This window comes from Meriones unguiculatus, chromosome 14 (genome assembly GCF_030254825.1).
Source record: "Meriones unguiculatus strain TT.TT164.6M chromosome 14, Bangor_MerUng_6.1, whole genome shotgun sequence".
NCBI lineage: Eukaryota > Metazoa > Chordata > Mammalia > Rodentia > Muridae > Meriones > Meriones unguiculatus.
The window spans coordinates 12,797,136-12,821,588 of record NC_083361.1 but is presented as its reverse complement, the minus strand read 5'-3'; the positions used below and the strand labels follow the sequence as shown (position 1 = coordinate 12,821,588).

Here is a 24,453-nt window from a genome sequence, read left to right as displayed (position 1 = left end):
TCTTATTTGTCAGCCCTGCCTGGCCTAACTAAGACTTCCCTGCCTGAGATGGTGCCGTACTCTAGCAATCTCATCTACCTTCCAAGTACAGAAAGGAGAATAATGTCTTCCCCCGCTGTAAGTTGTGTATACTATTTCTCTCCATGTCATTCTGGCCAGAATTTAGTCACATTACCAGATGCTCCAGTAGAAAACGCCTTGAACCAAGGAAGTTATATAGCCAGCTAAAAATTAGCACTTCCATATTAAAGGGAGAGCAGGAGCTAGAGAGAGATGATTCAGTGGTTAAGAGTGGCTGTTGCTCTCCCAGGGGACTAGAGTTTGGTTCCCAACATCCATGTTAGAAGACTCACAAATGCCTGTTTTACACCTCCAGGGTAACTGATGCCCTCTTCTGGCCTTTGTGGCTACCTGCACACACACATGGCTATACACAGAAATAAAAACAATAAAAAGAACTTTAAAAATCAGTCTTAACAGGTACTTGAGGACAAATGGTTCTGTCTTCATACAAACTTCCTACAAAGCACTGGTACAGCCATATCCTGAGACTCCTCACAGGGCCCTAACCAAATCTCCTAGGAAGCAGGTTTGGCCAGCAGAGGCACACATGGATTCATTAGCCAAACTGACTGCATGGCAAGTGGCCCAGAAGAAGCTACCTAAACTGGTTAACTGAACCAGTTAATGCTGCACAAACCTGAGAACTCTGCCTGTGCCTGAAAGCCTTTACTGCATCCCAAGACTCTGTCCTGAGCAGTCTCTGGACCCTCTCCTCTGTGTCTCTTGCTAGACCTGTCCTCACTCTTAGGACAGCAGGACTGATAGCTGCAGGATGGTCTCCCCAGAGAAAAAACAGAGAACAAGCCCCAAGGCAGCGGTCTTTCCCCCATTCTGATGACTAAGACTAGAGGACCAACCATTTCTACACCTTTATTTCTCCGTGGAAGGAGCACGGAAAGGGATAAAATAAAAATGGCACAGTGGACACACACACAAAAAAATATGGATAAGAAGTGGGTGGGGGTAAGTAGATGGGGAAGGGTCCCCATTACAGCAGCAGGAGCCAGTGACCTAGGATGCTCCCATCTCTCCCAACATGGGCAGGAACAGCCAGCCCTTCCTTTCAGGCTGCTGCCCTGCCCCGACTTGTACTGCCCTAGCCCCTTGGAAGGTGGACAGAGAAGTCTTCCCAGGCGACAGAGAGGAGGAACCGTGCTGGGGGAGGGGCCTGGGATCAGACCATGCACAGGAAGTGACAGTCATTGGACCCCCACTACCTCCCTAAGGGAGGTACTTTGTGGGGGTTGGAGGGTGGACACCAGAGGCCAACAATGCTTCTTCTTCCAGCATCAGGCAAGAGACAGAACTGGGGAAACAAGGGACAATCAGGCCTTAGAACCAAACCACACTCTCGACCCGTACTGCTGAGGGCTGCCCCCTCCCAAGAGCCCTCACACTGTGCCATCCACCCTTCTGCCAGGGGCTCTATACTCTCAGTCTCTTACCAGTCAGAGCCTCCTGGGCAAAGTACTTGACATCCACATCCTGGTCCTGGGTCAGCTTCTCCAGGATAGGCTTGACTTCGCTCTGCAGGGTGCTGCAAAGTGAGGGGAGGGGAAGTAGTGAGTTAGGCTCGGTTTGGGCAGGGTGGAGGTGGAGGTGCTCCTGTGCAGGTAAGCATAAAGACAGAGACACACCAAATCACAAGCCAGAGTACAGAAGGACACATAGAAGCATATACATTAAAAAAAAAAAAAATCCCTGGTCCTTAGGATTAGAATTCAACAGTTCAACAAGGAAAGCTCTTGGGCTAGCACAGGAAGTGAGCAAGGTCTGGGAAAGCAGAGCCTACAGGTCTTGGAGTTGCCCAAACAGATTCCTTTACTGACTAAACGTTCACTGAGGCACTGTATGTCTGGTATGAATGCAAAGGCACATCATTCTTAATTCCTGCCCAGATGAGCCCAATAACTGGGCGTGGCAAGAGAGTCAAAGACTTCTTGATTTCAAGGGAACTAGAAGTGGAATCTATTCTTATATAAGAGACATAGGAGAATCTGTCTGTTCTTTAAGTGTGAGATATGAAGGCAGATGTTAGAGACAAAGGTATTAAGGCTGTGGAGCAAAGATGAGACATACAGACATCAAATGTCCCCTTTTAGTTGGTAGACAGTTCCTTTTCCCTCCATATAACCACTGCCCTCATTTCTAATACCTAGAGTTGTTTTGCTTCTTCTGTTGTTTGCTTGCTTGCTTGCTTTGTTAGTTTTGGGCAGGTAGGTATTATTATGTAACTCCATGTGACCCCAAACTATGTGGCCCAAGCTGTTCTATAATTCTTCATCCTCTTCCCTCAACTACCAGAGTACAGGGATTACAGTCCACTGTGTGCCACCATGCCTGGCTGTTTGACAATTCACCCCCTTAAATTCTCTCTCTGATCTCTCCTCTGTGTGCGTGTATGCATGCACACACCCTTATGTGAGTTCATGGGAACAATGTGTATGTAGCAGTCTTCAAAATCTGTGAGGGTATTTGATAGTCTAGAACTAGAATTAAAAGTATGTTTGAGCTTTTGTATAGGTGCTGGGAAGTGAGCCCAGGTCATCTACAAGAGCAGCTAGTGCTCTTGACTGTTGAGCTATCATCTCTCCAGGCCTATCTCTAACTGTCATAAACGGAATACAAATGACTTACTTCCCTATGTCTAGCTTCTCCCTCAATATGGTACCAGCACATCAGCCTCAATCATCCATGTTGCTGCTTAAAACAGGCATCTCTTTTTCAATTACTGAGTGTTTTGTTCTATAAATAAGCACAACACGGTCTGTAGTGGCATTTGGGTGATTCTGTCTTATGGCTACTGTACATAAGGCCACATTTTCAAGGGGTGGAGAGAGGAGCAGTACTGAGTACTCATCTCTCTAAAAGCAAGAGCTGGCTTAGGATTTACATCCTCTAGGTAACATGCTCAGCCTTTTAAGCCATTTGTAGCTGCAGGCATCCTAGCTGTGCCACAGTGCTCACCAGCATGGTATCTGGCAGAGTATTTCAGCTGTAACTTGTGCTGGCCCAACAGGCTATGATGCTGAGGGCCTAGTCAAATGCATGTTGTCACATGCTCACTGAGCATGTTAAGATACTACTTTTAAATCAACAGAAAAGCACAGGTTCCCGCATGACACTTTCGCAGATACTGTCCTGACTACCTGCCTACTCTCTCTACCTTACTTGCACCTTCTAGCTTCCCATACTCCCACCTGCCCTCCGACCTATAGGATACTCAAGTTTTTACACATATGAAACAGCTCTGTCCTGTCAGGGGTTTGCCTTATGATATACAGCTTTTCATTTGCATGAAAGCCGTCTTATCAATCTCTTCCTTTCATCTCAGCAAGTGTATGCCCAGCCCAAGTCATTTTGGTTCTGATTCTAAAACCAACTTCAAATTAATTTGTTTATGCAGAGGTAGAAATTGTTTGGATTTACACGGGCATCCAAACGATACAGTCATTTTTAGAAAATAGACACTGCCCCATCAAACTACAATGGCACCTACTGTTTCACATACTTGAGTGCTTTGTGTGCTCTGTACAATGTTCCAGTGAGACGTGAACATCCTTCCCTGTACCTTGCTGTTTTTTAATTATGGTTTGGGCGGAACTGAGCTGCCTCACTTTGCTCTTAGGATATGTGGGCTAATCCAGCCCTATGTGTCAGGGAGAACCGAGCTCCCTAAGTTCGTTCTTTAAGATGTGTTCAGCCCTCTGCAGTCCCAGGCTAATTCCCACTAAGAATCTGCTGATATATAATCATTTCAATGAAATCTAAACCTGGACATGAAGACAATGTATTTCCTTCCTGGGACCGTGTTTAATAGTTTCACTAGAAATGTTAAATGTATCTCATTACATGTATTTTTTTGTATCTGAAGTACAAATTTTAGATACATGCACGGCTTTCTCTGCATAAACACAGTATATAAATATTGCCTAATTTCATTTTCTAACCTTGCATTAACTATCACCCTGTTTTTTTCATTTTATTCTGTGGGAAGGAATTCTCATTCTAGAGAAAACAGACCTTGTGGAGAGGAAAGAACAGATAAGGTTCATAAAGCATGAAGTTTTCAAACCCTGGGCTACATCTTTAAATATAAATACAAAAGACGTTTAGAACAAGTCCCAGACCTCACCTGTTGTCAAGAATGGGTCCTATCTTCTGTAGGGACTTGGCCACATTGAAGCGGACATTGGCGACTGGGTCCCCAGCCATGCGAAGAACTGTGGGCAACATGTGCTTGGTGGTGATGTCCTGTCCACAGACCTCAGACAGCACCTGAAGACCAGTGAATGGCAGAAGCACAATTATGCAAGGCTCCCCACGTATCTTCTTCTAATTATGCCACCTGGGTCATTGTCAGGACCCTAAAGAAACATGGGAAAATCTCGGTCCAGAGGCATCACTCTGGGGAGAGTTTACCCTCCTGCAGTTCCAAACTCCCTAACAGTCTTCACTTGGTGATGTTTTGGGCTCTATATCTGGACTTCCATCATCCTCAAGAGTTTGAGGAGTTTTGATTCCTAAGCCCTAAGGTGCCTCCTTAATATAGGAGTCTCCAAGTTAGAGCAGAGAGGAAATGAGCAGAATATTTACTTAAGGTTGTTTTTAACCCATCTTTTAGGTTCTAGCTTGGTTAGGACTTATATATCTGTAAAACAGTATAAGAAGCCAGTAGAATGCTACTGAAAATTAGTTGTAAGTATATTCAATACAAAATCAGAACTGTTCTGTGCACTTTGTCTCTTATTACATTATCCTCCACAGCCTGGTGAGCACCAACATAAATCTCCAAAGTTGAGAAAACTGAAGCACTGACTTAGGTCCTTCAGTGTGACACAGCTGAAACTGAACTGCATTAAATCCAGAGCCACACTTGCTCTCCTGCTCAGCAGGCGGAGGGTGCTGCATCATGAACACATGTATTCTACTGTCCAGCAAGCAAAGGGTGCTCAGAATTTGAGGCTGCTGCTCTCATACAGATGCGTCCCAATCTTGGATCTCTCTCATCAATGCACTCCTTCACTCTTACAGATCTGATCTAACACTGCAGACTCATGTTCTGGCCTCCAGTTCTCAGAGACTCATCCCTAGCACCAACTCATATTTGTATTTCCAAGCCAAACATCTAGGTAGATAAGGGTCCTCCTCCACTTTCATCCCAGGGGTACTGCCATTCCCGGAGGTTGACAGGCAGTTAGGATGCTCACATTGATGCAGAAGAGCGTAGTCATGCGGTGCAGGTAGTTAGGGTCTCCAGACATGGCTAAGACCTTGGGGATGATAGTGGCGTGGGCCCACTCCTTCCCAAACTTCTCTACTAGCTTCTTGAGGTTGCTGGTAGCAGCCTCACGGATAGCATAGACTGTAGTAGAGAAAGAGTAAGAGAGGTGATTCAGGGTGAAGGCCTGACCAGCAGGGGGCAACAGCCACACCTATGTTGGAGGTTGGTCTAATGCTAATTACTGGCACTCAAGATCTTGGTTATTGCCTGCCGGATACACCCATCTTGGTATAAACCTGCATAAGACATATCGGATTGGTTGATTAAACAGCCTATACCTGGGCAGGACAGAATGGGGTAGGCATGGCTAAGGGTCTCAGGATTTGGAGGACAGAGAGGATCACAGGAAAGAAAGGACATGAGGAGAGGAAGGAGGATGCCAGGATGGGTTAGCCTGGAGAAGAAACCATGGGGCCAGGAGGAAGGACTCCAATAATGGTGTTAAAAGGCCTAAATGAGGAATAAAAGCAAGTATCTATAAGATTATGGATGGAAGATAGGATGGTTGAGGAGGATGGCATTGGATGGGGGCTGAGAGATGGATGATGAGGTGACTTAGCGTAGGTAGGACTATCTGCTTGGCCCAAGGTAAATAAGGCAATTATAAAATCTAAGAGATGTCTGTGTCTTATTATTTGTGATAGTGGGGTAGATAATACCCCTGTAATAATCATAGGGCTAAAAATAAACATCATATAGCCCAACGGCCTTTTTAAATATTTATTACAATGCACCAGTTTCAGCAAATTCAGCCAAAACAATGCAGCACTTTCTGGCCACCCACAGGGGCGGACACACGTGCCTCACTATTCAGGAAGGCTAACTGAGGGAGGCCCTGCGTTGCACATTATACGTCAAGTTACATAACACATACTACTTAAAACTCCCTGGCAGAGAAAAAAAAAGTAGCTTTAATTTTTTAACCACTTAATAAAAAACAAGGAACAAGTTTCACAGGGCCAAGAGACCATGATGAGAAGTCTTCATGTTTCAGAATGAGTGTAAAGCTAGAAATATGGGAAGAGACTTGCTCATGGTTCAGCAGACAAACCCGGGTCTTTCTGCATCCACTCCCTGCCTCTGACAGCCAATCTACACTTCTGTTTTTTTTTAACAGCAACAGGTACACAGTTCAGGTAAACACTGATAGCAGGAGAATGTGGCCAGCTCATCTGTCTGTTCTTGCAGCTCCTAACCTGTCCTGCTGTGTTGCTGGGGAGACTTACCATGATCCACCAGCCAGGCCATACACAAAGAGTTGAGTTTCTCATCAAAAAATTCCACACCCTGAAGGAAAAAAAAAATGATTGGTAAAGGCTTGAAGGGGTTGGGAATAAAAAGTAAGAGAAACAGGTCCCAGAAAAATTACAAAATACTCAACCCCACCGGAGCTGCTAGTCTTTTCCCTCTGGTTGAATGAACTCCATTCATCTTCTAAGAACCCAGTTCCTGAGTCTGGTCCTCTTTCTTTGGGCAGCTGTCACTACCTACATTGAGGCTACAAGCTACAAGCCCCCTGTGACAGCACCACAGTCTTGGCACTGGGGGTATGACCAGATCCTGCAGTCTGTCATTTCAGGGCCAGCGAAACCTGGCTCCTCACTCACGAGCTGTCCAGCCAGCAGAGGCATGTACTCAATGATGGCCAGCCGCACTCGCCACTTGGCATCCTCAGCTAGTTCCACAATGGCAGGAAGCAGGGACTGAGAGAGCTGTCGGATACCAATCACCTCGTTCACACAGTCCAGGTTGGAGATGATGTTCAGCCGTACCTCAGGGCACTTAGAAAAGAAAACACATCACATTCAGCAGGGTGACAGGAGCAAGCAAGAGCTCCTTTCTGGGAATTGTACTGTAACATGAAATATCCATTAGCCACCTAGTCTCAAGTAGCTGAGGCTCTGCAAAGTGAAATGGGAGCCATTTGGTGGGCTGAAAGAAGTACCTACTGGCTGGAATACAAAGACTTGAACATGCAGGGCTTATTCTCTATCTTTCTCATTTCTACTCACTGATGCCTGAACCCCAGACCTCGGAACACATTTGACAAATCTCTGAACTGTTGGCTCCAAGTACTGTGAACTCTGATTTACAGATTGTATGTATCCATTCACACTTATTCTACAGAGCAGCGACATCTATAGAAATACATACATGGACTAGCCCTACATCAGCCATGAAAAGCAACTTTTCTGGAAAACTGAAAACATAGATCCAGAAAGTGTGTGTGTATGTGTGTGTGTTGCTACAAACTGAACCAAGAGCTGTAAACGTTAAGACCTTTCAACTGATTTCACAAGCGCATCACTCTGGGCTGCCTGCCCAGGACCTCTAGCCACCTCTCATCTCTTCCTAGCACTGGCTACCCTTTCGTAACAGGAAGATGTCTTGCAGCTACAGCGCTTGCCTACAGATTCAAATCCAATTCCCTGAACTGTTAGCAGTGACTTCTTTTGTTCTCTGTGGTCTAGGCCATGTGTATAGCCAGGTATGGTGGAGCTGACTGGCCACGGCCAATGGGGTATGTGTAGGACACAAGCTAGAGCCAAACCCTTCAACAGGTCTATTACAGCTGTCGCCTCAGACCAAGAAAGCTAAGCTAGCAAGGCTAATGTCTTACCACGGGACCAGCTAGAATGATGTGAGAATAATAATCATAATTTATTTATGTCTCTATGGAACCTGAACTTCAAACCATGGCCAACCTAATACCTACAGTGTCTAAGTGAACTGTGGGAAAAATTATCCACCTGGTCCTCTCCAGTGGCACACTCTGTAGATCCCTAAGAACACCACTGTCTTGGTCTTTGCTTATATCCTCAACACTCAGGAAAGGACGAGTGTGAAATTGCACATGAAGCAATGTCAGACAAGAATGAGAGAATACAGACATTTATGCCTGTCATCAACTCAGCAAAGCAGGGACTGTGGTGTGTGGTGCCAAGATTCTAAGATACACTTGTACAATCTGATGAGCTGTAGCCTATTATCTCTGCAAACAGGGCTGAAAATCTTCCTAGCACTCTCACCTCATCCTTTAGCTGAGCCAGGAAGAGGGGCAAGAGGTGCTCAATGGTGTTGTCTTTGCCCAGAATGGGAGAGAGTCCCATGATGACTGAAGCCAGCGCTGATTTGACATGCTGGTTGGCATCTGACACGAGCTCCTGGAGAAGAGAAGGAAGTAGCCAAGAACAGAAAAACCTCCTTTAGTGTCAAGTGGCCGCACAGACAGCAGCCCTGATGCCCTGACGAAACCATACTCTTCTGTTTTCACATAGGCAGGGCATCTCAGGGACACACTGCACTTATTCCCAAGGCTCCCTTGTTTGTTATGGAAGCTCTGCTCCCAGAGGTACTGCCTCATTCTTTAAGCTCTGTGGACACAGGGACTCCGTGGTCTCTAAAGCTTTTGCAACCCTCAAATTTTGCCTAAGGCCAAACCCATCACTGTTAAACCCAGTCACCGTGTGTCCCAGAAGAGATGTAGACCAAGCTTTAATCTGACTGCACCCAAAAGCAAATCTTCAACCCTCTCTGGTAGTCTCAAATTTGAGCCAAACACTCCATTACCTTGATACAGGGCAAGATCTGGGTCATGATCACATTTTCCCGGCAGTCAGCTGAGAGATTTTCACAGAACTCTGTGAGCAGAGACAGGAAGGTGCTGGTGAGACTTGATGCTCTGGTCCCAGTTCTGCCTCTTAGACACCCACCCACCTAGCTGTGTTCTAGTTGCCAGCACCAACCTTTGACCTTGTGGGAGGCTGCGGCCCTCACCTCGGCCTCACAGTCCTTCATCAGGTTCTGGAAGGCGGGCACCAGATCTGTCTTGGTGATCTCAGGCCCTACTGCTTTCTGGAGCTACACACAGAGAAAAGAGGGGCAGCACTGAGGGTCTGACAGCCACTCGGCTAACGAGGCAAAAACCGAGATGAAAGCACTAGAATGAGGCTAGAACACAGCACCGGAGACAGAATCTCAGCACCACGACGTATACAACAGTATGTGTCACCCGTCTGAACTCTGGCTTCCTCAGAAACAGAATGAGGGTTACAGGACACCTACCACAGTATGTGTTCATTTATGTTCACGTTATTTGGGGTTGAATTTTTTATTATCTAAACACAATAAGCGGCTCTACTTCCACTGAAAGTCAGTATGTATCTATATTTCGGCCATAAAAAGTTGGCTATAAGAAGTCAGTATCTTTTCTTTTTTCTAAATTAAAATGAAGTAAGATTGCAGAGGAAGACATATGCCAGACCGTACGAGAGTCTGCTTTAACATGGTTGGTGGAAGACCAGTTGAAGCAGGATGACTCACTACTACGAGAATAAAGAAGTAATAACCTTGCAGGGCCTCAGATTATCTTGGGCACACATCATCTTGTATTTGCAAAAATGTTTGCAGTCTGCTGTGGGAAAGTCATTATAACATTTCAAGAGCCCTATCCTCCAACTCAGTGTAATCCACTTCTCTCCCAGACAGAAGGATCAGAAGCCCAACTCTCTTGCCTTTACTGTGGCACTAAGCCCCTAGGCAAATACACTTCTGTGTGGCCAGGTCTCAAATAACTTCGCTGGACCCACTAAAACAGTACTTAGGGCTAAGTCTTTCACCAGACACCAGGAAACTAATCATCATCAAAAAACTCTTGTCTTTCACTCTGTCCTTCTCAAATTCAATCCCAGGATCCAGCCATGAAAGCTGCTGCTCATTCTGTCTCTCACCTCCTACATCCTCTGCACAGGATGTCTTCTTGTTGCAACATAATTCCTATTTAGCCGCTACTTCCTCATCCTCATAACCAGCTGGAGCGCCACCTCCTCTTCTCAGTGCCGTCAAGCACACAGAATAACATACTCCTTCAGCACTTTCTACTGAAGTTGACTTTTAGCCTGCTCCTTGAAGGCTAGGAATGTGTAATTCACTGATTCTAAAACTTTGACCAAAAGTAGTGCTAGTAACTATGGGCCTGGGAATATAGCACAACAGTAGAGCACTTCCTAGCATGGGTAAAACTCTTAGTAGTAGGAAGAAAAAAAAATGTCAGCTAAGGAAATTTAGATTTCAGCACAAACAGCACTTGTCCCTGCTCTGACTAGCTTGTGGCATTGCTCTGACAACTAACTCTTGGGCTGTGTCTTTCTTAGGGAGTTGTGGGGTCAGGGAACACATGTTCACGGAGCTGGAACTTGACTTCAGAATCATTCTCGTTACAGCACTCTCAGATGCCAATCACACACCCACGGCTAGCTCTGCGAGATCAACAGACTGCTCATTAAGATTCAGGACTGTGCTGGCCCTAGTGTGTGCCAGCTACTCTATGTGGCTCACTCTTCCCCTCGGACACTTCAGTGTCCCAACCTGTGGACATGTCTACTTACTTCTGTGAACTTGTCGGCTACCATGTAGCGGACACGCCAAGACTTGTCCTCAGCAGCCTGGCGCAAGGTGGGCATCACCAAGGCCTCCAGGTCCTCCTGGGGCAGAAGCTGGGCAATGTTCACACATGCCTCCACTGCCAGCAGCCGCACCGAGTCCTGGAAAGAAGAATGGGTGAGGTGCGGAAGCAGAGGCCCACTGAGTGGCCCCTTCCTGAGCAAGTAAGGGCATGTTGTGAGCCGGTGACTGACGTACCTGCTCGTCAGAGGCCAGGTTAGAGAACATGGGAATGATCTCACTCTTGACATTGTCCAGCTCCAGCACCTTGGCAAACTCCCCCAGCTTGGAGGCTGCGGCCCGCCGCACCATGGGGGTGTCGTCTGAGCACAGGTTCCGGAAGTACCTGGGATGGATGGAGGCCCGAGCTTAGAATCCTAGGAAGCCCTAATGGGTGGCAGCATGGCACTGCACAGAGCATTTCTGGCTCTGCAGTACACTCTGATGCTGACAATGGTGACTTTGTGTAACTCATGACTTCATTGTTTTCTCAGCACCACACACGGGACGAATGGCGCATGCCCACAAAGATGACTTGAGGTCTCAGTGAAAGAGTGTAACACAGTATTAATGACTGGCCACATCCATGGAAGTGCTTAAAATGCCAGTGACATGTCTTCCTTTTCAGCAGCAATTGCCTCAGTCAGAGACACATGGGGACTAATGGAGACATGACAGTATGTGCATAAAGCTATAACCCACGACTATGGAGTGATGTCTCAGGATCTGGGCCAGGCTGCAAGTAACACCAGACACCATATGTTGCGTGGGATTCTATTCCAAGTGCAGCATGTGTAACCAATGGTGGGAATAAAATTCCATGAAGGCAGACCAGGCAAATTCACTCCTTGATGTGGTATCAGAGATCACTATCAAGAACAAGTCTCCCTGTGGAGAGCTAAGGAGGGGACAGGGAGAGATCAGGGACATTAGTTCCTGGGAAGACCTAGAGGGGCTGAGGCTCTGAGGAAGGTTAAGTGAGGTGATGGGGATGCAGGCTGCCAAGGGGCAAGTGAGGACTCACTGTCGAAGCTCTGCCTTCACAGCACTGGATACTCGGGGGTAGCAAACCGAAAAGAGGCCACAGGCCGAGGTACGGGAGGTAAACCAGTCTCCACCTGCCAGCCGCTTCACCAGAGGCACGAAGTGAGCCTCTAGGTCGGAAGGTGAGTGCTCGTGTGAGATGGCCCGCAAGGATTCTACCGCCTTGTCTCGCACTACTGTCTCTTCCACTGTGGCCAGTGATTCAAGGGGTGGCTGTGATAAGAACACAAAGTTAAGAGACCAGTATTTTTCCCTACTGTCTCAGCTATGGAACTCTACTCCATGGCCTATCTGTGAGACTCCTAATCTCCCATCCTATCCTTTATCACAAGCTTCCCATGAACCAATCTTTAGAAAGCTCATGTGTGTGTAGTTCTCAATGTACAATAATCATTCCTGACGCTGGCTCCAACACCCATGGTTTTAGGCAAGGCCACTGTATTGTTCACATTTTTGTCACTCCTTCTGTGGAGTCTTGTACAACAGTCCTGATGCTGTCTTCATTAATCAAAGAGCAGGAATCTGAAGTATACAGGCTATGTAATTTGCCGAAGCTGCAAACAGCCAAGATCTAAAAAACCAGTTGGCTTTCTTTCCCTACATAGTACATCCTATCAGTATCAGAGTCTATGTTGCCAGCCTGTCATTCAACAGAGAGATACACAGACAGACGGTATGGTAGGGCCTGGTGCAGTCAAGCAAATAATCTTGAAAACCCAGCTCTGCCACTTACTAGCAAGGAGTCTCTGACGGGATGGCTCAACCTCAAGGCACTCTAGGTGGTTCATCTATCAAGTGAACCTTCCTACCCAAAACAGTAGGTGATGCATCTTACCCAACCATGAAACCCACCGCACCTAACTGAGTACTGACTACATGCCAAGTGCTGTGTGGGGGCATCTAAGTCAGGTATCAGGGATGATGGCAAATACAGATTAAATGTCACCACTGACTTGAGTTAAAGTGACATCTAGGGCCTGCCCACTCTGAGGTGATCTCCAGCCTTCCTAAATCCTCTCCTTCTTGGTCCCCATGGACAAAACCACAGTTCTGACCCCAAGGTAGAAAAGAGGATTAAGGAACTTCCCGCTTTCACTCACCAACAGACAGTGTACATACTCAGGTCCTCCCACCAAAGTTGTAAAGGTTCCCAGCTGTTCAGCCAAGGCCAAAAGGACCTCGTCTTCATCATAGATGGTGTCTGTGAGACAAAGACCAAATCCATCAAAGACTCAAGCCAAACCACTAACCCAGGCTTCAAATAAGCAAACACGACCCTGCTTCTTCACTGTCGGCACCCTTATCTCCCCACCTGCTTGCCATTCCTCCTCCTCATCTACCTGGCAAGCATAGAGTAAGCCCAAGTTCCATATCTACCTTTTTTGCCCCATGCTAGGTATGGTAGCTGAGTGACACCACTATTCTAACCCCGATTTTGGCTTCCTCTCAATGAGGACAAGGATAGCCATGTGCATGAAGAACAGGATGTTCAGTGGAGCTTCTGGCAGGGTCCAGCTTAAACGTGGAATTCCTGCAAGTCTTCAGCCAGGAAATTCTTTCCTACCTTTCTGGGCTTGGTTCAGCTACTGGTGAATTGCCAAGAAGTCCCTAGACTACGTCAGATCCTTTTCCTGAACTTACTCTCTTTTTTTCCCCTTATTAGGAGTTTTGATCACCTGTGGCCAAGACTAGATTTGGTGTGCCCAGCTCCTGCCACAGTCAGAATACCATGAGCTTAAGTCAGTCTATTAAAAGAATGAATGACCAAGTGACAGGGACACTACCTACACTGCCTAAACTCAAAGGCCTCCCTCAATTCCTGCCTTTCCAGAAGAAAACACTGCCCCCTGAAAGAATGAGCAGTCATTGGCTGTTCATCAGCATTTTAACATTCTTCACCTTGGGACTTGCCATGAGGAGGCCAAGCAGAGCAGCCTCAAGAGAAACCTAGACCAAAGCTACTGATACCTTGACCTCACACTTCCAGATTTAAGAACTGCCAAAACACAACAGTTGAAGATGGCCACTCTGAAGCCTTTGTTCCTATTAACCTGTAGCCTGGTAATTTTCCCTCAAAAACCCAGCTGAATATTCATTCAGTAGACACGAGCTTAGAGACCTTTAACTTGTGCTCTCTGAAACACTACCACTGTCCTGGACATGTGCCTACCACATGGTGTTCTAAACACTGAACTCAGAGCAGAAGAAATCTGACATAACTTAGAATTCCAAGACCTCAAAAATAAATCTGAATCACAGGCCCTCTTCAATCTTTTGTTGCCCACACTTTCAGGTTCCCATAGTTCTTCCTACCTGGATTATTAAAACACCTGGATTATTAGAACATCCAAGTTTCAAATAATACATCAAACAATACATTAATACTAAGCTTAGTGAACTGTCACAGTAACTCACATGCACTATGTGATTTCTAACATTGCAGAGAAAGAAAACAGCAAGGCAGGCCGGGATCCTGGTCTACTGACTACCGGGGCTTTGCTCTCAAGACATTACCTTGCCGGCAGGCTTGCTACCTGTGCACCTCCCCTCACAGACTACCACTCACTTCTTCTGTACTCTAGCAGTTACACACAAAGGCACTGTGTCCACCTACAGGATTAAACCTCAGAGGCTCCATAAGGCACAAAAAGCCAGCACAATGCAGCCCATTATCACCTAAGTGGCTCTTCTGATATCCCTAACCCGACAGCCTTGCCACCCACCTATATTCACTAGTCACTCACAGTGGCTATTCTCATTAGTTGCATACCTCAGCTCTCTCAGATCCAGCCACAGGGCCCACTACGTGCTTCAACAAAGGAGCTAAACACAAGCAGTAGAAGGAATTTCCAGGTTCTCAGCAGGGTTAGGCTGCAACAGCTTGGTTCAAATCCAGAACTCTTTGGTTTTTTCCCCCTGTACCATTTATTCATGTAATTATTCTTCATGCCATCCTGCTACCCCAAGAGCTGTCTCTGTCTAAGGACCCTAAAGCCTTCGGGTATCTCTAGTAACTCATCAAAGGAACACACTTGTTTTGGGATCATATGTTCCTGTCAGATGCAGGTACCTACTCTTCAGGCTGTGTGTGTCAGACCTGCACACTTGGTCATGAGCTGTATGTGCCCCAAACCTTGATAGGCCTCAGCTACACATCTGTCAAACAGGGGAGGGCCTTGGCCTCTCACTTCTCCCAGTCACCCATAGGAGATAATCCAACACAAATCACTTCTGTCAGCCACAGAGCACTCAGAACCTTTAGTCCTGATTCTGACTAGAGGCAGAGTGTAGTAGGGGTGAAATGAGAGTAACTACAGCAAAACTGAATAAAGAAGCTCACACTGTGCCGGCCACTGGGCCAGGTGCTTGATGAGTACCTTCAGACAGTGAGCCTGGGAAGAGCTAAGAGAGCCCCACTTCACAGTGCCTGGCGCTGTCACTGGCGCCTCCCAGGAGCCTTAGTCCTCATTTAGATTATTGAATCATGCCTGTCTTACCTATAAACCCTCTGCAGCAGGAGGATATGAAATACCTTGCCCAAAAGCATACCACAGGAAGACAGAAAAGCAAGGTTTATGAAATCAGACCCCCAACTCTGCACATTTAACTAATGCTGCTGACTACAAAGGGAAAAAAAATCCCAGGTCACCTCATTTTTTTTTTAAGCCTTAGTTTCCTCACGTACAAGCCTGCAACAGTAGCATCCCTGCTTTAAGGTGCTGCTCTAAGAGTGAGATGAGCGGCAATGGAGGTGGACATTTGAAGGTAGAGGCACCATTATATAAACACCGTATGCGCTAACTCCGTACCACGAAACAGGTGTCCAGCGGCCAGCTGCCATGTGACAACTACGGAGTGTTAGTAATTACTGCTTTTTACTGCCCACATCACCAACATAGTGTGTAGATTATCTTTATTCTAGAGATTAAAAAAAAAAAAATCTCCGAAGGTTGTTTATGGTAAATGCTAACAATTGAAGCTGTGATTCAAGCTACACCAACACAGTGTGTAGATTATCTTTATTCTAGAGATAAAAAAAAAAAAATCTCCAAAGGTTGTTTATGGTAAATGCTAACAATTGAAGCTGTGATTCAAGCTACATTCTCTTGCTTTATCTTTCCAAATCATTGTCTTAGAGATTCCTCTGGAGTACTACGCCATGTCACAGTGGCATAGGGAAGACTTATAATTTATTAATTTACAGTGAGGTTTCTCACTCACTAGTAAGAACCACCCAAGTATCCTCACTGCATCATCTGGGTCCCCGAAGTTCCTTACCTGTAAGGAAGGGCAGGAGCTCACTTCTGGTCCGTTCAACTCCAAGAGCCAAGGCAATGGTGGAGAGCTTCTTGATACTATTGAGGCGAAGCTAATGAAAGAACAAGCAAAAGGAGAGAAAATTAGGAATTTTGGACTCGCAGGAGCTCCATAGCTCTAACCCATCAGGTCAATCCCTGGAAGGCCCAGTGCTGTGAATAAAGTTGCTCAGTGATCAACAGCAAATTCAAGTCAAACCCAACCAAGCAAAGCTGTGTTTCTAGAGGAATATTTAATAGCAGCAATGAAAACCAGAACCTCCCGGGGCTCTTTTCAAGTTTACACTAAAATTGAACCCCACTTCCCTAACCCTACTTACCGGCTCCACTGCCCACTACTGCAGAACACTTGGGATGTGGCAGAAGAGGCAGGAGGATCAGAAGTTAAGGTCTTCTTAACTACAGACTTAAGTTCTGGCTAGTGTCAGCTACAAGAGAACCCATCACAAACAACCAGCCCAGGACCGGTGGCTAAGAGTAGCAATCTGACATTACCCTAAGAACAAAGTGGCCAGGATCAGTAATGCATCACTGTGATCCAAGCACTCAGAAGGCTGGGAAACGAACATCTTGAGTTTGAAACCAGCACGCACTGTACAGCAACAGGCCGTCAAAACAAAACACCTTATTGATACTCCTATAAGCAACCCTAATTAAGGTGATTGTAAATAGAAGGAAGACTATGGGAAGAAGGAGATCAGGAGAAATGGCAGAGAACAGGGGATTAAGATAAAAATGCATCATGCAGATGCAGAATGCCATAATGAAACCACTCTGCATAATTAATATATGCTAGTAAAAACAGAAAGCATGACTAGCATTAACAGCTCTAATCCCTCTAGTTCAGGGGGGCTGACCCACAACATAAAGGTATACATGCAGTTTCCATGCAAGCATGTACTTTTGCTTGCTGATTCTGGCTTGTAGCTTTTTCTTCATATAGGCCGTAACAGTTAGAATGTCTCTCATCCAAAGCCAATCACAGAAAACCTCATCTTCCTCTGCCTTCCTGTCTTATAGCAGCCACGAAGGATTGATCCCCATCGTCAGCTATAAATACCATTTCAGCATGGATTCTGTCCCATATCATAAAGGAAGTAATGCTGCTGAGGCCAAGAAGAATGCTGAAACCTTTCTAGGTTTCCCTCATGCAGTCAATCACCACGCAGGATATGTGGAAACCTCGACTCACAGCCAACTGATAAAGAAGCACAGGTGAAGAGAACTGGGGCTTGCAAGCGGCACCTGAAGGTTGGGGACATTCTTGGGGATGAGTCCTCAACTATGGGATCTGACACTCTCCCAGTAGACAGCATCACAACTGAACTAGGTTACAGAGCACTGGCTGGTGGGGGCTGCTGCAGAATTGAATGCTTGTTTGCTAGTGGGGAAATCATGTACTGTTTAGGATCATGAAACTGAACTGTGCTGTGAGAGCAGAGGAAAAACCAAACAGTGTTGTTTTCCTAATACACAGCATGTGGGAGACACACACCAGCCTAACACCTTGTCCTTGTTAATGTGATAGAATATCTCTGTGAGCAGTTATTTATCTTAAGATGAAACCATCCCAATTCAGAGTTGGGCCTATCCTCTATGAGCATCCTTATAAGCAATAGAAATGGAGAAGACATATTTGCAGAAGGCATGGTCCTATGAAAATGGAGGATGAGGTTGGGGTGGCATCTATACACGGCAAAGAACACCCAAAGTTGCCAACAGCTCTCTAAAGTTAGGGGAGATATATGGAGCAGACCTAGAGGAACCAGCCCGGTGGAAACCTTGCTTTCAGATTTTTAGTGTTCTGGAGTTTGAGAGAATACATTTGTTGTTTTAATCCACCCTACTTGTGGTGATTTAAGACAGCAGCCTTAGCAAACAACTGTCTGGCTAACGTACACAACTAACTTGGTCTGTCTTACATTCTAGGTTCTCACTCGACTGTCTCTACCCTAGGCATGTGTCACTGTGCCTCTCCACTCCACAGAAACCAAGGCTTGGAAAGAGACACCTCCTCAGACCAGCAATGAAAATTGATTATGACATGTCCCTGTCTGTTTCTTACTCTCCACAGGGTGCTTTGTTCTACTTAGCTCCAGAGCTGTCCCAAGAATATAGTAAGATCATTCTATGACGAAGACAATGCCTGAGGGATTAAAAACTGAATTATCACACAGGGGAACCCTCTTTTTTAAAAATTATTTTTATTAATTACAGTTTATTCACTTTGTATCCCCCCTGTAGCTCCCTTCCTAATCCCTCCCTCCCCTTCCTCTTCCCCACCTGTGCCCCTCCTCCAGTCCACTGATAAGGGAGGTCCTCCTCCCCTTCCCTCTGGTCTCATCAGGAGTGGCTGCATTGTCTTCCTCCGTGGCCTGGTAAGGCTGCTCCCCCTCAGGGGGAGGTGATCAAAGAGCAGGCCAATCAGTTCATGTCAGAGACAGTCCCTGTCCCCATTACTATGGAACCCACTTGGACACTGAACTGCAGTGGGTTACCTCTGTGCCATGCGTGGTTCCAGGCCATCTCCATGAGTGGACCTTGGATGGAGTATCAGTCTCAGAAAAGATCCCTGTGACCAGATTTTTTGGATATGTTGCTCTCCTTGTGGAGCTCCTGTCTCCTCCAGGCCTTACTATCTCCCACTTCTTTCATAAGATTCCCTGCACTCTGCCCAAAGTTTGGCTCTGAGTCTCAGCATCTGCCTCGATACCCTGCAGGGTAGAGCCTTTCAGAGGCCCTCTGTGGTAGGCTCCTGTCCTGTTCCCTGCTTTCTCCCTCCTCTGATGTCCATCCTCTTTGCCTTTCTGAATGGGGATTGAGCATCTTAGCCAGAGTCCTCCTGCTTGATTAGCTTCCTTAGGTGTACAGAGTTTAGTATGTTTATCCTATATTGAATGGCTAATATCCACTTATGAGCGACTTATGAGTGAGTATATACCCTGTGTGTCTTTCTGCTTCTGGGATATCTCACTCAGGATGACCTTTTCCAGTTCCAGGGGAACCATCTTATGGAAGGAAAAAGAAAACAAAAGATTGAGAGAGGGGTAGGAACAGGCTCAATCAGCTCTCTTCAGAAAACTGGAAATATGTCTAAAAGTGTGATCCTGGAAAAGTATGACTCACATAAAGGTCTCTTGGCTCACAGACAATTCTGAGACTCTGATAAAATGCTATGAGGAAAATTGTACCTAATCACAGAAGTACAAGCCTGTAACCCCAGCACTTGGGAGGCTATGGCAGGAGCAGCATGTGTTTCAGGTCAGCCTGGGTTATAAAACAGTATCTTAACAACCTAGATGTCCCTCAATGGAGAAATGGATACAGAAATTGTGGTACATTTATACAATGGATACTAGTCAGCATTTAAAAACAAGGAAATCATGAATTTGCTGGCAAATGGTGGGAACTAGAAAAGATCATCATCCTGAGTGAGGTAACCCAGAAGCAGAGAGATACACAGTGTGTGTATATATATATATATATTCAAAAGTGGATATTAGCCATATAATATAGAATAAACATACTAAAATCTATACTCCTAAAAAAGCTAAACAACAAGGAAGACCCTAGGGAAGATGTTCAATCGTCATTCAGAAGGACAAATGTGATAGACATTGGAAGCAGGAGGAGACAGGGAACAGGACAGGAGCCTACCACAGACAGCCTCTGAAAGACTCTACTGATCAAGGTATTGAAGCACAGAGAATCTTATGAAAGAAGGGGACGACAGAAAGACATGGAGGGGACAAGAACTCCAAAAGGAAACAAACAGCCATAAAAACTGAGCCCTGGGGCCCCTGAAGAGAATGATACCCCAACCAAGGACAATGCATGCAGAAGACCTAAAACCTTGGCTCAGATGTAGCCCAAAGACTCAGTCTCCAAGTTGGATCTCTAGTAAGGGGAGCAGGGACTGTCTCTGAACTCAGTGGCTGGCTCCCTGGTCAATTCTCTCTGGGTATGTGTGGCCTTGTCAGGTCACAGAAGATGAAAATGCAACCAGTCCTGATGAGACCTGATTGGGTCTCATTTTGGCTAGGGTCAAATTGAAGGAGAGTAGGTCCTTTCCTATCAGTGGACTGGGGAAGGTACATAGGGGGAGAAGAGGGAGGGAGGGTAGGACTGGGAGAAGATGAAAGAGGGGGCCACAGCTGGGATACAAATTGAATAAATTGTAATAAATGATAATAATAAAAGAAAAAGAAAAAAAATAACAGTATCTTCACTTAAAAACAATCATTTTCCATTCAATACCACCATGTCTTTTAGAGCAGTAAAATGACCAAATCTCATTTTGGTAGTAAAAAGACTTTGAGACGACTATAAACCCAAAAACAGTCTCACCAAGGTTAAAAAAACATTGCAAACACTAACAATCCCTAGATGCTGGCAGTAAGCCTGCAGGTGCTTGAGTACCCAGCAAAACTTGTTTTCTAAATTGCTAGTAAACGTTCATAGCCTCACAGGATAGTTTCTGAATCACTCAACCTGTGCTCACAGCACAAGGGCAGGGATGGGAAAGAGACGTTATGTAAACAAACTGGCATGGCTTGATATAGTACTGTATCTTTGTACTATAAAAAGGCTGTATTTTGTTGACCCATTTACTAGTTTTTTAAAATGTCCTTGCCTCAACTGTTTTTTTTAGATGTCTGTGCTCCTTTCCAAGCAGGACTATGGGAAATGCATGGGCCAGGGTGACAACTGGTAAGCAGTGCGCAGCAGCCCTAAGGATGATGGGCGGTGAGGACCATCCCATTCATAATCTTAATGCCAGTAATAACAGCACACAACATCTACAGATTGCCCCTGTGTGCTCCGCTGGTTTACTTACACTCAGCTCTGTGGTCATCTAGAAAGATCACTTTAACAGGTAAGGATGCAAATGCAAAGAAAAAAAGCACTTGATGGAAAACAGTGGATTCCCGAGCAGAACCTAAACAGTCTGACTGTCTATGCACACTGTCATTGTGGAAGTATGTCTTAGAGCTGGAAGGTCCTGAACATCAGGCTTCTGCTCCAGTTGTGGGCAGCAGTTCTTTCCCTCTAGTTTTGATTTTGTTAATGATGTTCATTGTTTTCTTCAAGAAGACGGTACTGTGAATACTGGAGAAAAGTGGCAGAAGGCTGTGTAACCATGTTGCCTGAATTCAAGGCTATGCTGTTATGAGGTCATCTTCGCCCCGTGAGACAAGTGACAGATTTCTGATCTCTAGAACTATATAATAAAACTCTGCTGTTTTACAGTGTTAAATTTATGGTGATTTGCTACAGAATCCTTAGAAAACTGGCACACTGACCTAAGCTAACCAAGTTCCTTACAGTCTCTGGGTGAACATTTTCTCTAGCAGGTTCCATCAACCTTAGCACAGAAGTCTTTTTAAGTGGGACATTTTTTTTTTTTTAAACCTGTGAGGGAGGCCCTAGACACCTCAACCATGTATAACAGCATTTCTGACTTCTAGTTACTAAAAGCAGCAACAATCTCCCCAAACATCCCTAGACACTACTAAACATTCTGGAGGCTGAAAGCTGAGAACTACAGCCATTGCATACACAGACTCCCTCTTTCCAGAAGTATCTTCTCCAACTTTTCAAACTGGAAGGAGCCTCTCCTGACCAGCCCAATGCCTCACTCAACTGCCTACTTGCTATGCACTCTGTGCAGAATCTCATGGCTCTTTCCACAAGCAGATACTGTCTCAAACATCAGCTTTTCAATAAGACTTTCCCCAGTTCACTCTGATATTTTACCTACATTATTTTTCATATTTTCCACAGTCAACACAATACATATTTATCTGTCATACCTCACTACAAGGTAAATTCCTCTTAAGGCCAGTTTTGTCCTTTTGTGCCCAGCTGTATAAAAGCATCTAGAGCACTGCTCAGAAGACAGGCCCAGCAAACATTTGCTGACTCACTATCTCAACAGTGACAGGTCTCATCAATTCTTTACATGTGGTAATATGTATATTTAGTTCTCTTAACCTGTTTCACACCTGGCTCTTGTACAGCAACCATACTTTTTTATTGTTGATGCAGAATGTCACTATGTAGACCAGGCTGGCCTTGAACCTGCCTTTGGCTCCTGGGCGCTGGCAATGCAGGCATGCACCACTATAACGGCTCTAGTCTCCTTTATGATCCCAACCACATTCCTGATACTTTGCATGTTTACTGAATACATAAATTCATACACTATCCCTAAAGCCATACTGTCATTCCCATTTAACAGAAGAGAAACAGATTGCCCGAGTCAATTAGCAAGAAATGCAAGACCCAGAATTACACTCCAGCCTGTCTGACATCAGAACTTGAGTCATATATGTAAGACTTAGAGTTGGGTCTAGGCTCAGGTTACCCAGTGCAGCAGAAACAATTCTATATAAAAAAAGAAATAGCGGCCCTTAGAGCATAGTACAACAGCCACTCCCCAAAATAACAGCTAACATTTATGGGGCCTTTACAAGCAGCCTGTTCTATTTTACTACATTTCCCCAGCCACCAGGACTATTATTAGTCGGTATTTTGTAGAAAACGGAAGCTAGGGGCAATGAAATAACGTGCACACAAGGTCATCCTCAGGCGAGAGGATGCGGCCTTGAGGTCTGCCCTTTTTCTCAAACCCACAGCAGTCGATTCAGAGGCCCTGGGTCACTCTTCTCTCATGAACCAGAACTATCAACTCGCTCGGTGGCCCGGCAAGGGACCGGGTTGGTGGAGAGGTGGGGTTGTACACGTGACCCATCCCAGATTTGGCTAGTTAAATCTCGGGAGAGGATACCTTCAGGTTCTCTCCTTCAGGAGAGCTACACCAAAAATGCGAGACGAGACCCGGGAAGAATGGAAGGAAGTTCCGGTATCAATCCTCACTTGCCCCAGTTATACAAAACACTAAAAGCAATGGGAAAGCTACCCCGGCCCAAAGCACCCATGAGGGCTTCCCCTACTCTGCTGGTCACGCGCCCCCGTCTCTCTCCTACAGGGGACCATTCCGAGTCGGCCGCCAATCACCCGACTGGCAGGCGACCGCAAGCCCTCCCACCCCATCTCGGGCCGTCCAGGCCCAGATCCCGGACCACCGCGCGCACTCAGGTGGGACCCTCGAGGCTTGCCCTCCGCTGGCTCCAGCACCCAATCAGGGGCGCCATCTCATCGAATCTTGCCACCTAGGAAGATGAGAACTGAATTCTGATTGGCCGCCGCTGCCTCCCGCCCCTCCCAAAGAACCCAGAGCCTTCTCTCCTACATTCCGCGAAGATCCCCGACCCCGATCTCCCCCACAGACTCTAACGGAAGGATTCCCGCACCTGAACGTCCTCATTGCGGAGTTCATCTATGAGCACCGCAATGGGGTAGAGCGAATCGTCGCCGTCGGCAGCTGCCATCTTGGCTCCCTGGAGTTTCGGTCAGGTTGCGGCTAGCTCCGGGCGGATTCCGGGCTCGAGCGGGGCAGTGCCGGGGAAAGGACGCAAAGCGGCCGTGGGGGCGCCTGAGCCACGTTACAGGGGCTGTTCCGCCGCCATTGGCAGTGCAAGCTCGCGTCTGTTTGGTCCGAAACAACCAAGTCCCGCCTACTTCCCATTCACCATTGGACGGAAGAACCGGATATGCTTTCCGCTGGAGGGGCGGAAGCGGAACTGGAGTATCTTAGCGACCAGTGTTGTGCCCGCCTACATCGTTACTAGCAACCAAGGAAATGACAGAACTGTGAGCCAATTACAGTCGAGAGTGGGAGGTGGCCAATATGGCTCCTTGGGGAGGCACGGAGAAGGTTATCCCCGAGTCTTGGGGCCTATGCGAGAGGCAATGAAGGATAGGCTGGCCGGGTTGTGTCTCTGTGGCGTTGTCCAGGTCTCTGTGAAGCGGGGAGTCCACTAAGAAGGGAGACTTGCCTTGCTTGCTGTCTTCCCACGACGCGAGCTTGTGGTTCGTGGCGTTCAAGGCTTTGTTAGGCCACCTGCCCTAGTATTCTGGATCAGTCCTGGAGAAAGAGCACCCAGAGCAATTCTTACTTTTCCTGTTGGCGAGCTTCTGGGTAGCTAGTTAGAAATAAGCGAGGCGGAAAGTATTTCAGGATGGACGCCCAACCCTGTGACCCTCCTGCAAGGCTAACCTGGAAGTACCACAATCCTTCCTCCTTAAGGTTGAAAATGGAAGTGTGAAAGGGAAGAAGGTGGAGGTAGCAGGGTTGTTGAAACCTATTAAGGAAAGGCAATGCATGGCTATTTTTATGCTCATTTTTTTTTTCCCTCTCCACTTTCGAGCCTCCGTTTTTTTTCTCCTTGCCTCCCTCTC

At 46.3% G+C, this 24,453-nt stretch overlaps 1 protein-coding gene across 1 annotated transcript; it reads right to left on the bottom strand.

Annotated features, from left to right (window-relative positions):
* Positions 1-917: 917 nt before the first annotated feature.
* Positions 918-23,681, bottom strand: Ppp2r1a (protein phosphatase 2 scaffold subunit Aalpha). The gene is made up of 15 exons (XM_021663447.2): positions 23,466-23,681; positions 16,112-16,202; positions 12,934-13,034; positions 11,814-12,046; positions 10,988-11,135; positions 10,735-10,890; positions 9,094-9,208; positions 8,918-8,988; positions 8,377-8,511; positions 6,955-7,128; positions 6,574-6,634; positions 5,274-5,428; positions 4,199-4,341; positions 1,509-1,600; positions 918-1,369 (listed from the first exon to the last, which is right to left on the bottom strand). Exons 1-15 carry the CDS (start codon positions 23,541-23,543, stop codon positions 1,353-1,355), a joined length of 1,770 nt encoding a protein of 589 aa, XP_021519122.1. The 5' UTR covers positions 23,544-23,681; the 3' UTR covers positions 918-1,352.
* Positions 23,682-24,453: the final 772 nt, after the last annotated feature.

What these genes read in the sequence shown, in the direction of transcription:
- Ppp2r1a (XM_021663447.2), bottom strand. Translation starts at nt 23,543, where the DNA reads ATGGCAGCTGCCGACGGCGACGATTCGCTCTACCCCATTGCGGTGCTC. An exon ending in AGTATGTACACTGTCTGTTG is followed by an intron (nt 12,047 to 12,933) that starts GTGAGTGAAAGC and finishes TTCTTATCACAG; the next exon opens with CCACCCCTTGAATCACTGGC. An exon ending in CTCTGCTGGCTGGACAGCTC is followed by an intron (nt 6,635 to 6,954) that starts GTGAGTGAGGAG and finishes TTTTTCCTTCAG; the next exon opens with GGTGTGGAATTTTTTGATGA.